Raw genomic sequence first — 14334 nt, 5'->3', positions numbered from 1 at the left:
AGACGATATATAATTTGCTGCTTACTTTGTTTCCATGAATCGGCGTCCTCTTGTGTCGTTTCAGCTTCGGCATAGTCGAATTCGTCACTCCTGCAATAAAAAAAAAGAAGTATATGCACACAGAGAGGTATCTGACAATGCAAGTTATGTCCATTACATCATTTGTAAGGTTTATTTAGACAGGTGGCAAAAGTTTGGAAACTGTGTAACTGCACTGCGTAGCATTCACAGTAAATGACGCGTAACAGTTTTATTAGTCGATGGACAAGGTATGAGTGGTGGTGAAAAGCTTTTAAATATTTTACACAACAATGTAGCTGCAACTATGAAACCAGAAAATGAAACACATTCTTCTCTGCACATTCACCCTCCTTTACGTCACGTTTTTCACAACAATGTTTGAGCTGAGGAAGCCTTTGTTGTAGTTTTCGAATCTTCGGAAAGGATAAACCTCGAAAATCAATTGCCTGCCATTCAACTGTTTCTTAATGTGATAAAGAGGAAGAATTCGTTGGACGCCATATCAGGAGAATACCGGTTGGGGTAGCCCAAAGAAGTATCATGTCCGTCAGTGTCCTCTGTAGAATGAGCCGAGATGTTCTCGTGGAGCCAAAATAACCTCTTGGGCTTCCGCGCTGCTTCGTCTCGACAGTCTCCCATAGCCTCATTAGGATATTTCGGTATTAAGGTCCTGTGCCTATTACAAGAATAGTCTGTTAGCACAACAATATGGCAGTCATAACGACATTTACATAATCCTGACATGGAACCCAGTGACTTCCTCCTCTTCCCTCCAAAGTAGAAACCGTTGCACGCATTCCAAAAATAGCGAGGAGTCGATTTTCGATGTTGGAATATTTCCAGAAGAGCCTAAAGGCAGATGTCTACAACCAAGGTCTACGCCAAGTCATTCAATGTCGGGAAGAAGATATCGCACTGAAGGATGATTATGCAGTAAATACCAAGTAAAGACAAATTTTCACCTAAGCAACTTCGTTTAAAAATTGACTACCCTGTATATTGGCTTCGATTTCTGAAGTTAGAGTTAATAGCTGGGAAGGGCAGCGGCATGGACGCACGTCCTTACAATACGGTGGTTGAATGGCATCTCGTCGAAGACAATGAAGCAGTAGCTAGTCAGCAGATAGGTGCTCTGTGCGTCAGGCTTTACTTCTTGCTGTAGTACAGGGAGGACAAAATAGTGCTGGTCCAGATAACAGATGGGGCGATAAAAGAAGTTCCAATTCGAAGGTCGTACAGAGTAGAATCTGTACGCTAATTAGAAAAACTCGCCGTGAACATCGAGGCAACTATCCCACCAATGCACCATGTTGATGATACGCGCCGGGTAAAACATTGTGGCTTACTGCGTGAAGAAGTACGTCACTGCCAGCTGCCCTTTCAGGGCCTTTTTCTTCGGGACTGAAGGCGTGATAACCCTATGGGGAAAGATCACGACTATAGGCCGGATGCTAGATTGTTTCCCATTTGAGTTGGCGTAGCATCTGCGTTACGATATTTGCAATATCCGGACGTGCGTTATCATGAAGCAGCAGCACGCCGAACTTGTTGCACCATTCCACAACGGTGCCTTTTGACAAGCATTCTGCTCCATACACATTCTTGCACTGATGTCAACCAGCAGTTCTTCCTCGGTTGCCATAAAAAGAATAACTGCACGTTGATCCTGTTTCAACGCATTTGGTAATAATGTCGCAATAGTTCACATTTTCCCATTTACCGCACACAATTTAAAAAGACACAGATTCCACTTTAAACCGTTGCCTACATGTCGGTGCTTATATACCAGCATAGGAGACCAACTACATAATTTTTATTTATTTTACTTACTTATTTATATAACCTATTGTGATTAAGCCCATCTGAATCTCTCTTAAATCGGACCGGGGTTTCACACGAGCAGTACCTTTTTTACATCATAGTTACCCACAAAATAACAATTTTACCATGGCAAATAGCACTGAATAGTATTAAAACGATGTGAGTATCTATAATGACAGTGCTAGTGTGTAACACTGACTGGCAACAAAATTAATGCTGTGGGTACTTGTACTACTGCTACTGCTGCCAATAATAGTGATAATATTAATAATAACAATAACAATAATGACAATAGTAGCAATATCGGAAATGGGAGCAGGGTCCTCAAGCAGAAACTCTTTAACCGCCCGTCACATGTAATGCACCTTAAAATATGCTACCTGACCTACATCTCCTGCTATAGGGCAGTTTGGTTGCCTAACTTTCGATACACAAAATATATCTCTAGCTACTGTGTTCACCCTCTGCAAACGAGTGCTATTGTTCAGTATACAGCGTAAACTGTCAGCCGATATGCTGACCAAGAAAAGGATCAGCAACTCTAACACAGGCCAGCAGCCCACTAGACAATCTTTGAAGCATACTTGCTGCAGGGAGCGAGCTCATCGCTCACCTGTCGTGTGGGTCGTGACGTCCGCCACCAGCGTTGTTCCTGGGGTAGAGGTTGAGGTGCACGACCATGTGGGAAGACGCCCCTGCTGGTCGTGGTCGAGGAGGTGGCGGTCGGTACTGCATCTGCATGACACAAAGTACGCATACAGCTATACAGGATTTGGCGATTATAAGCCATAACGTGAAGAGATAGCCTGTGGTGGTAATATGTATACATGGGGTCCTCCAAAGTGATCTAAAGCCTTGTCTGTGCAACGGAAATGCAACGAGATAAACTCAGGTAATCTTTCCAAGTACTGTGCCGCTGGTGAAGAAATATGTTAGCAATGCAGAAACACAGTGGTGATGTGACGTTGTTTTTACCTCTTTCTTAAGGCACATTGAAGATAATAGTAGCATTTTAGGAACTGATTGTAATGAGGGCGGCGAACAGATTTCACATTAGCACTTTAGTTCTTGTTATAGGCCTATGCTCCAGATGTGGTTGAGAATGATTACAGTTAGAAGCCAAGATGTCTGGTCGGTCCTTCAGAATGGCGTATGTTGGGAAATTTTCCTTAAAACCGAGAGATGGTGTGAATACCTGGCACAGTCCTGTTCCAAGTCGTATGGCCATCTCTCCCTCCAATTGTTGAACTAATGTACCCAGTCCATTCTAGGTGGACCTGTCATTTTATGTCGACTCCAAACCAGGAAAACTGAAGTTACAGAGAATAAAACGCAGTGAAATACTTCTGAATTTCTACATTTGCCCCTCACACAAACTGCACCACTAACTTCCTGAGCTCTACGACGTTGCCTGGCACCGCCCCTAAAAGGTCTAACTATCTGAATAAACTGTATAATGCTAAGGGATCAACGACAGTTACGATGCCACATTGATATCTAATATTACATTATATGTTTCTTGCGTAAGGCATATGAATGGCCTCGTCTAAACCTGATAATCCCAGGCGTTTAGTGTAATGTAGCGAGAGAGGATATACGTTACATAACAAATATTCAGAATCGCTCCTCAATAACTGGAAACCCTCAAAATCATTTGTAATTTTCTTACAAGGGAGGAGTAATCAGACGGCGGTGGAAATCCCGAAGGAAGCTATCTGATGTTCGCGCATTTGCAGCAACCTAGACCGGATTGTTCAGTGTAGCTGTGCGATTCGTACGGTTTTGTTTAGGTAGACAAGGGTATCAGAGACATGCCCAACATTTTTAACCAAATTCTGAAAAGTAAACCACCCTGTGCAGTAAAAAAAGGCGCACATATAAGGCGGAAAATATACCATCTTAATGAAATCAGTGCTATACGCTTCCTCAGTCTTGCATCCAGACATACATACAACAGAAAATTCTGCTATTAGTTCAGTTTGGACGTGACGTGGCATGAATTTGAACATTTAGTAATTTCAAAGTTACTGGTGAATTAAAATCCTGTGTCACACCGGGACACCTATCTGGGACCTTTGTTTTACATGGGTAATGCTCTATCAGCTCATGTATCCAGTTATTACTAACGACCCATCGTCATAGTTTCACACTTACTATCACTTATTTCATTCATTCCCTGCTTCATAGAGGCTTCCCTCCGTATCTTAGCACTTCAGCCAATAACTACATCGTGAAGAAACACCTTAGCCACGTATGCGTTGTTTTCAGATGCGTGTTTCTCTATTCTGCGGTATTCCTTCTTCCAAGAGTTATAATCTATGCAGAGGAGCTCTGTGAAGTTTGGAAGATAGGAGAGAGGGAATAACAGAACTGATGCCGTAAGAATAACTAGATAGTTCAAAGAGTATCGCTCACTAAGGAGAACTATTTTATTTGAGGTATTTGACAATACTGTTGGCAGAAACAATACCACATTTGTCAGCCTCCTGCTATGAAGAATCTACAATGAGCTAGATTGTTTTTAATATGTAATATTCTTAGCAGAGAAGGAAAGCTGATAACCTGCGCAATTATTGATCTTTATACCCAGCCCCTCACGAGTGTACCAGCACTCCTTACGTGATGTTATTTCGTCATGTAGACTATTCTCGAAAGAATGCTAAAGTTCATGGAACGGAACTGTAACTGCTAGAAGCGAAAATATTATGTGCGCATTATGAGGCCTCCTAATATTCGCTATAAAATACGTTCTATGACATTAAGTCTTCCGCAGATTTGATCAACTTTTTTAAATTCATGAAAGTTGCAACTAACGATAGCACAGCCTGTGCACATCTGACGAAAAACAGCTATTTGAATTTAGAAGAAAGAGGAAAGAACTTAATCTCAGTTAACTTTAATTTCCATCAAGAAGTCTTTATTTGCCATAAGAACGCAAAACGTTCGCTTTCATCTGCTACTAGCGCTGATGAACTTTATAAAAATGTCCCAATTTCAATAGCACTGGTGTTTCTACCACCAAATATTTAAAAACTTCCCCAATCTTAAACTAAATTCCTACAATTTTCGTCATTTGATTTCTAAATTGTGTTGGTTACCAGAATCGTTAGAAGATAATTTCTAGCCAAGATGGATTTCTAAAGATTGTCATCACATAGAAATGGAACTAATTTTAGTGCACTGAACTGCCTTCAGATAATTGCTCTCTTTGAATGTTTCAATCAATATTAACAATTAGAAACTTAACTGTTAAATTTAAACATTGTGATGGGGTTAACTCAGATTTCTTTAGGAAACATTGTAGACCAAATGTTTGAACACCTACAATGCTCTGCTACTGATGTGGCCAGAGAACGGGTGACGTTAGTGATCACAACGTAGAGGGCTGCAGATAATAATGATACTTCCCTGTGGCCGAACGCCCCGATGCAGGTCTTTTAATTAGATGATACTTCTGCAACTTCTGTGGCCCAATTCACCCATTACTCTTACCATAAGATATCTATACCTACATGATTACTATGGAATTCGGAATTCCCTGGCAGATGGTTTATCGAACCGTCTTGGAGCTTTCTCTGGTCCTTTTCGATCACGAACAGGGTGCGATAAAAACGAACACTTAAATCTCTCCCTTTGAAATCTGATTTCGCTTCTTTTGTTACGATAATCATTCTTCCCTATGTTGATGAGCGCCAACAAAATACTTTCATACACAAAGTTTCAAATTGAAATTTCATGAGAAGTTCCTGCCACAACGATAAATGTCTATGTTTTAGTGACTGCCACCCCAGTTCGCGTATCATATCCGTAGCACTCTCTCTCCTGTTTTGCTACTTATTCGGTGTCCTCCGTCAGTCTTATCATATGCGGATGCCACATCGCACAGCACTACTCCAGAAGAGGGCGGACAAGCGCAGTATAAGCCGTCTCTTTGGCAGACCTGTTGCAGTTTCTAAGTGCTTTACGAATAAATCGCAATCTTTGGTTTTCTTTCCGCACAAAATTACTAGTGTGATCGTTCCAGTTTATTGGTAACTATAACAGATAGGTATGTAGTTAAATTTACAGCCTTTCCATCTGCGTTTTTTATTTTGTGACCGAAATTTAGCAAATTTTTTTTAGTACTCACGTGGATTACTTAACACTTTTCATTATTTAGAGTTAGAGACCTGTAGTTTAATGTGAAATGCGAACCACGTGTCATTATTAGCAAATCTGTACATCGGTGGATGGCGAAGCCTGGTTCAAAGACATACTGAAAAATCATGTTGTGATCGGTATCCGGCCCCGCAGTCTTTCAGTATCTAGTCACGCAGTTGAAGGTCTATTAGACACTACACCTGAAGATATAAGGTGTGAAAGTTTCTTTAAAAATGTGTTATTTTTGGTGATAGTTTCTATTTATTCATTTTGCAGTGGCCATTCTTTGCTTTGTTTTTCTGAAAGAGTGCTTGGGAAGCTGTGTTTGTTGGTAACAATGAATCGAAACACAAGTTAATCTAACTCCGTGAATTGCAAGGACGTGTACTGATATCACCTAAAAATAAAACCCGATTCTACCCACGCTCTCCTTTGTACTTCTTTACTTGTCTGACATGAATTTGATAAAACCTCAACTGATTTCTGGTAGTATGAAAGGAAGACCCTTAAAATCTGATATGTATTTTTTTCTTTTCCGCTTTTGGCTCACCTGTTGCATTGGATAACTTTATGCCAACTGCTCTCTGAAAACTTCCTCTGCTGCAATAGAAAGCTAATAAAAAGGCGCGTCTCATTTACTGGGCAGCAGATCAACAGCAAGAGAGCTCTATTTACAACGAGTGCATGTAATGTGTCTACATTTAAAACTGCAATTGTGAAACCTTATCTAACAAATGACAATGATTTTGTAATAAATGGTGATGTGGTAAATTATGTTAATGCTGATTCCTTTAAAACCTATACTGGAAATTTTAGGAAAGTCACTTTACAAAAGCATTCTTCATTATGATCGAGAGTCTCAAAGAAATGACATACTGGAAAAACAGTTCAAAGTTGTTTGTACAACAATGTCATATTCAAGAAATTGTTACAATACATATATATATATATATATATATATATATATATATATATATATTCATCGTAGATAAGAAAATGCACTACTTGAGTAAATCTTTCCTGATTTGTCGTTAATGTTACCTAATTAAGAAGAGTGGAAAAGTTTCGTGTGAATACTAAATTATTATTTTTTCTTTCGCAGTAAAGGTATCATAACCATAATACAAAATCATTTTCCTTTACTAAGATAAATTTTTATCATTTTTCCCGTGACTCTTTCTCGGGCGTGGCTCGTTTCGCTACTATATGAAGCGGACTGAGTTACTCTGCGGCTGGCACCCCTGAGGGAGCGGCCCACGAAGAGATGATATTGCAGACGCGCAGTGTATCAGATTTCATTGCGCGCTATCCGAGAAACAAAGAAGGCGTGACTGCCGTCTGTGTATCCAGGTTATAAGGGAAGCTGATAGTAAAGAAACATCAAACCTCCTTCCGCTGGATGTTCAAATTTGACTGACGAAGTTCCTGAGACGAGTTGGTGCTTTTTCAGAATAAGACAAAGGAATCATGATATTAGAGAAGCGGATGTTATTTGTAATGACGAAATTTTTTAGTGTGTAGGAGGAAATGTAACGAATACCTAGAAAGTATGGAGAGTGATGGACTCCCCTAGAAGGCTACCCTCCTGGAAATGGAAAAAAGAACACATTGACACCGGTGTGTCAGACCCACCATACTTGCTCCGGACACTGCGAGAGGGCTGTACAAGCAATGATCACACGCACGGCACAGCAGACACACCAGGAACCGCTGTGTTGGCCGTCGAATGGCGCTAGCTGCGTAGCATTTGTGCACCGCCGCCGTCAGTGTCAGCCAGTTTGCCGTGGCATAAGGAGCTCCATCGCAGTCTTTAACACTGGTAGCATGCCGCGACAGCGTGGACGTGAACCGTATGTGCAGTTGACGGACTTTGAGCGAGGGCGTATAGTGGGCATGCGGGAGGCCGGGTGGACGTACCGCCGAATTGCTCAACACGTGGGGCGTGAGGTCTCCACAATACATCGATGTTGTCGCCAGTGGTCGGCGGAAGGTGCACGTGCCCGTCGACCTGGGACCGGACCGCAGCGACGCACGGATGCACGCCAAGACCGTAGGATCCTACGCAGTGCCGTAGGGGACCGCACCGCCACTTACCAGCAAATTAGGGACACTGTTGCTCCTGGGGTATCGGCGAGGATCATTCGCAACCGTCTCCATGAAGCTGGGCTACGGTCCCGCACACCGTTAGGCCGTCTTCCGCTCACGCCCCAACATCGTTCAGCCCGCCTCCAGTGGTGTCGCGACAGGCGTGAATGGAGGGACGAATGGAGACGTGTCGTCTTCAGCGATGAGAGTCGCTTCTGCCTTGGTGCCAATGATGGTCGTATGCGTGTTTGGCGCCGTGCAGGTGAGCGCCACAATCAGGACTGCATACGACCGAGGCACACAGGGCCAACACCCGGCATCATGGTGTGGGGAGCGATCTCCTACACTGGCCGTACACCTCTGGTGATCGTCGAGGGGACACTGAATAGTGCACGGTACATCCAAACCGTCATCGAACCCATCGTTCTACCATTCCTAGACCGGCAAGGGAACTTGCTGTTCCAACAGGACAATGCACGTCCGCATGTATCCCGTGTCACCCAACGTGCTCTAGAAGGTGTAAGTCAACTACCCTGGCCAGCAAGATCTCCGGATCTGTCCCCCATTGAGCATGTTTTGGACTGTATGAAGCGTCGTCTCACGTGGTCTGCACGTCCAGCACGAACGCTGGTCCAACTGAGGCGCCAGGTGGAAATGGCATGGCAAGCCGTTCCACAGGACTACATCCAGCATCTCTACGATCGTCTCCATGGGAGAATAGCAGCCTGCATTGCTGCGAAAGGTGGGTATACACTGTACTAGTGCCGACATTGTATATTCTCTGTTGCCTGTGTCTATGTGCCTGTGGTTCTGTAAGTGTGATCATGTGATGTATCTGACCCCAGGAATGTGTCAATAAAGTTTCCCCTTCCTGGGACAATGAATTCACGGTGTTCTTATTTCAATTTCCAGGAGTGTATAAGTACAAAGGAGGATGAGGTATGGGTACCGCAGTACGTATTTTCGCCTAATACAGGAATAGAAGTAGAAGAAAACAAGAAGGGTTTGGAACGAGTAGTTATAGCCTTACTGTTTTCGGTACGTTTCTTTATGACTTTCAACTTTATTGTGCTGCGAGCAGGTGATCGCCGGCTGCACAGTACCTGCCCCTCCGCGGTGAGAGGGTAGACGTCCAGCATGACGCTGAAGGGCCGCGTCGCTCCCCTGACGTTGTGCAGCTGCTGGCTGTGTGGAGCAGGTGTCTGTCCCAAGGGGTGGTAAACGACCTCGGTGTACAGCTGCGTCTGAGTGGGCTGACGGCCTGGCGAGGGTGGCGGGGGCGTCGGGAACTGGAACTGGCTGATCTTCTCCAGCGAACGTGCCGGCAGCGCGAACCGCAGGCCACTGTTAGCCAGCAGGTTGATCTGCCATCAGAACGATGGTCTGGTTCCAGCAGTTGCACCACTCTCCTCGTTCCATTCATCTAATCTAATGTCTACAGATAACGAGTAAGCGAGAGTGCAAGGCTACGTTCTAGGAGTATTTCCAGTTACAAGTAGCCTTGGATTGCAGCAATGGGTTACAACTTTTTATTCCATAATCGATTTTGGGAATGTCAACTCTAATGCATATCTAATCGACTTTAGGTATTACTTTTCTGGATGCAGCTGGCTCTCAGCACTGGTCAGCAATAGATCCATAAAACGACAAACAAATTAAGTCTACTACCAGCTGGACAGGTGTCTTTTGTCTTTTATGTGTGTTGTTGTGAGTTCTGATCTATTATTAATACATCACGAGTTGTTTCTAAAGATGTGGCTGCTAGCCCCAAAATTGATTATGCAGTAATAAAAATCCATCCTTGCAAACAGGAGCTAATTTGTTCATAACTATAAATCATCATATGACTGCATTTCTAGAACGAATTTAGTGGAAAAAAAGAAAAAAGAACTATGGGAATGGTCTGAGTGATTCTGTAACAGTGAGTGTAAAGTGAGTTCGGATCCACACGTTTTCCTCTCACAGATACGGCTCTCCTGCTAGAACATACTATTAATATGTAGATGATTTATTATTCTCCGTTTTTCTTACATTTATCGCTTCTGGCACAAGGTTCTCGTCCTCGGGATTTGGCAGCCCTTACGTATTTTGAATTTGGCCTCCGAATTCTCTCCCTGACACCACGATTGTCAAGGTACGCTAATGCAGAGAAGTCGTGTCCGCCATCTCTGTGTGAACGGTGTACCCTGCGTTCCGAGTGTTATCGCAATATAAATATTTTTGCATCATTTCCTGTGAATCGGAATTCGGCTACCATTTTACCATTTGAGGATTTGAATAAAACCATCTAAAAACCAAACCAGTCAGCTGATCAGCCCTCGATCGTTAATCCTCCGTGCAGATTCGATTCATATCTGGCACACCCGACTGACTCGGAATCTAGCGCGCTGCGTGTTAAACTGTACCAGCAGGGTCTTCCACAACGATAGAGTGACCATCTTGGGTCCATAATGTAGATCGTAGTGGGGAGACATCATTATAAGCAAGGTAAACTGCTGGGGCTGTAACTGTTCGCCTTTGCTTCTGAGGCTGTCTTTCTACTAAGATCGACATTACGCACCAAAAAGGTTTCTACCTAAAAATACATGCTTTGTGTAGTCAACCATTGGTATCCAGCTACAGTGTAAAACCAGCGACCTTCAGGTTGTGTCATGAATTTCCTTTATCCCCAGTTAGATTCAATAGTTCCTCGATACTTACACACTCTACCCATCTAATCTGCAACGCCATATATCAAACCATAAAAATTCTCTTCTTGTCTGAACTCTAATCAATCGTAACTGCTAAAATAAATCTGTAAGTTGCCGTAGCGGATGTCACTGACGAAAAAAATCTTCTCAGTCCCCTGCTTACGGCCATATTATTTTTAATATAAGGGGGAATGTCATGAAAAATATGACACGGCTTCTACGACATCAACTTTGACGTCTGAAGCAACTGACATTTTTATAGAACTTTAAAAACAAAAAGTTTTAAGTAATGGAGAACTACTGTAAACCTACCTTGGTGGCTTTCTATGTGGATTAAACGTCTGTTGAATGGCTGCGCAATTGGGAGGAATTGCAGAAATTCCACAATTTTCTGAACAACATTCTTTCGAAAATCAGTTTTAACATGGACTTGATGAGTGATGGCCTCCCGATTTTTCATATGCTGTGCTACGGAAGACCTGAGAGCATTCTAGGATACAGAGTTCATAACAAATATGCCAACAAGAAAGTAGGGATCCAGATGCCGCTAAACAAAACAACATAGCCCAGAACCAAGTATCTTTGAACACTCTGTCTTCTCTTGCACTGCGCAACCCTGGCAATAAGAGCCTGCGATCAGAGTTACATTACTTTAGGGTAACATTAATGGCCAATGGCTTCGATGACCTATCCACAGGTAGGGAACGAAGTGGTAAGAATGAAATGAAATGTCATGTGACTAGGGCCTCGGGTCGGGTAGACTCGTCGCCCGGTGAAGTCCTTTTAGTTGACTTCATTGCGGTGACTGTCATGAGGATGATAACGAAATGATGATGAGGGCAACACAACACCCGGCTCCCGAGTGGAGAAACTATCCGAGCCATCCGGGAATCGAAATCGGGACACTTGCTGGCATTCTGCTTTGCTGACCACTCCGCAAACGAGGCGGACAGCGGCAAGAATAACAGTAAGACAAACAAGAAGACCGATGAATCTACTGATATTGTGCAGGGGAACCGTTTGACTGTAGAGTAAACTACTGCATAGGCATAGTCACTCGGGAGAAAGGCTTAAACATTACGCTTTTCACTCAACGCAAAATACAAGACTTCCTCAGATTTACAACGAACGAGACTAACCACCTCCACACTGCGGAGGGATACAAAGTGCATATGGATGTGGAAGGGTACCAGGAGCCATCAATAGATAATGTAACACATTTTCTCAGTTGATTTTGATTTCAAAAATGCGGAATTTGTTATTGGAGGTCGTGTAACATTTCCGCTTCAGCCCCAATAGTTCCATGAATTGTTCGTAAACGGCGGCGCTATGTGTAACAATCAAAATGAGGTATGTTCCAAACTGCGACCTGTCATTGAGTTTTGTTTCACGGAAAACTAGAGCATCGAAAATAAACTTAGATACTTGCAGAACATCTACGGAGACATGGCAGTGAACAAAAGCCCGGTGAGTCGCTGGGCGAAGCGTCTGTCACCATAGAAACAAGGTCGTGCATACCTGTCCAATCTCCGGCGTGCCGGCCGGCCACACATACCTCTGGCTCCTGTGATGCCTGCGAGTGCGGACGCACTCTTGCGAGGCGATTCGGGAATCACTATCAAACACCTCGCTCGTCAACTAGACGTCTTTGTTGGTAGTGTTGACACACTTGCGCGTCAGTGGTGTGTGTCCGTTGGGTTCATCGCCTCTTAACGGAAGAGCAACGAGGGACCTTCTGTGCGATACTGCTTGCACGTTACCACGTTGATCACGACGATTTTTTGTCTAACGTCATCAGAGGCTACGAAACGTGGGTTCATTACTTCGAACTCCAAACAAAACGGTGTCAATTGAGTTGTGCCACAGCAGTTCTCCTCCGAAGAAAATGTTCAAAGTTGCGATCTCAAATGGTAAAGTCATGGCGGAGGTCTTATGGAACTAGGCAGGGGTTATTCTGCCTGCGTCCTACTTCGTGGTGGAACGATCAACGCTGAAATGTATTGTGGTATCCTCATGGAAATGAGGAAACGACTTCAGTGGGTTCAACCACAAAAAGGTGAACTTGTCCTTCTCTATGCCAACGCATGGGCTCACAAAATTCTGCGTACCTTACAGGAGCTCAAAAAACTTCATTGAGCTGTTCTTCCTCGACTACCCTACAGCCCCGATCTCGTACCTTCGGACGTCCATAATTTTCGCCCAAAGAAAGATGCACGAAGCACTAGAATGGGACCAATAGGGTGATACCGCACGGGCATAAATGCCCTCTCTACGTGGCATCACACTTAGCAAAGATTACGTTGAAAAATTTGGTTCCGCAGTGAAAGGAGCGGAGGAATATATATGATGTATTATAATCTCGAAAAAAATCAACCTGCTTTCAATAAAAATGTGTTGCATTGTTTATTGAACACGCCTCGCATGTATCAGCAAAAGTGGAAGCACAGGAAAACATTGCGTTATAGAATACGAACGGCGTACACATTAAGACAAATCGTAATATCGGCGGTAGCGCGGAGCAAAGAAGAATGTATCACGTAATGCCAGCCAGGGAAAGTAATATTTATCAATGTAAAGTCGGTGAATCAGTAAAAATATCGAAGTATTTGTATAATTTCAACATTATGTCAGTTTACGGTCTTCGTTCCGCCCGCCATCACAAACGTAGACACCCAGCCAAAATGAGCAAAAAACATAAACAGTAGCATGTAGACAACCGATGTGGGATAACATCACAAATATTTTCGATTTCACCCTCTGTCAGTATATACTAACGGTACTTGGCCAGTGCGACTGTCCACCAATATCAGGCGGAAGATGTTTAAAAAAACTGCAGTTCTCCGAAAAGCGGCATAAAAATATCCGTTTGTGAGTGAACGCGACAGTTATTTTCGACTGTGTTCAGGCATACTCGACTGCATGGGAAACTGTACTTCATTAACTATTAATATGTCACCTTTGCGTATCAGCACGCAGCGAGTGGTAATGTTTTGATAGTGTAAGACGTGTCACCTGTGAGGGATCCTCTGGTCTGAAGTTGACAAAGGGGTCCGCCACGTAAGCGTGTCCGTTGAGTGGCGGCGGTGGCAGGGTGACTGTGAGCCGGCCATTGCTGCTGCCGGTCTCCGGTTCGTTTCCAGGGAAGGTCATCTCGTAGCGTTCCCCGGCGGGTCGCGGCATGCTGTACACGCCGGAGAATCTGACCGTTTTGGGGCGCGACGAGTCGCCCGCTGGGAACCTCACGTGCTGCCGGTGACGGCCGCGATTCTGCTGCTGAAAAAGATTCAACCATTAATATGTCTAGCGGTAGCTTTCATTATACCTTTATCCAGAGGCACTGGCCGGAGTAATATACGAGGCGTGTAAGTAACATAATAAGTCTGAGGAAACTGTGAGCAATCCGGCTACGGCGTTTTGTTCTACTATTGTAGACCGATGCGTTCACCCCTTACAGGTATTCAGCTCACGTTTCAGCCCCTTAAAGGCATCACGTGATTTCTGAGAGCGCCGGCGGTGAAGTACTGTTCCTGTTGGGTGTTATAAAAAAGGAACAGTGTAATTTAGGCCAAAGTTGTAC

At 43.7% G+C, this 14334-nt stretch overlaps 1 protein-coding gene across 1 annotated transcript in view; it reads right to left on the bottom strand.

Moving 5' to 3' along the window:
- LOC126284403 (uncharacterized) overlaps window positions 1-14334 on the bottom strand; it is a 297854-nt gene that overhangs the window by 34013 nt on the left and 249507 nt on the right. The window contains exons 6-9 of the mRNA XM_049983308.1: window positions 13770-14030; window positions 9171-9431; window positions 2456-2577; window positions 26-90 (exon numbers count right to left, since the gene is read on the bottom strand). Coding sequence (XP_049839265.1) covers window positions 26-90; window positions 2456-2577; window positions 9171-9431; window positions 13770-14030 — 709 coding nt within the window. The remainder of the gene's footprint in view (window positions 1-25; window positions 91-2455; window positions 2578-9170; window positions 9432-13769; window positions 14031-14334) is intronic.

The sequence above is a fragment of the Schistocerca gregaria genome, chromosome 8 (assembly GCF_023897955.1).
Source record: "Schistocerca gregaria isolate iqSchGreg1 chromosome 8, iqSchGreg1.2, whole genome shotgun sequence".
NCBI lineage: Eukaryota > Metazoa > Arthropoda > Insecta > Orthoptera > Acrididae > Schistocerca > Schistocerca gregaria.
The sequence above is the reverse complement of the archived record's forward strand: the minus strand, read 5'-3'. Positions and strand labels throughout refer to the sequence as shown.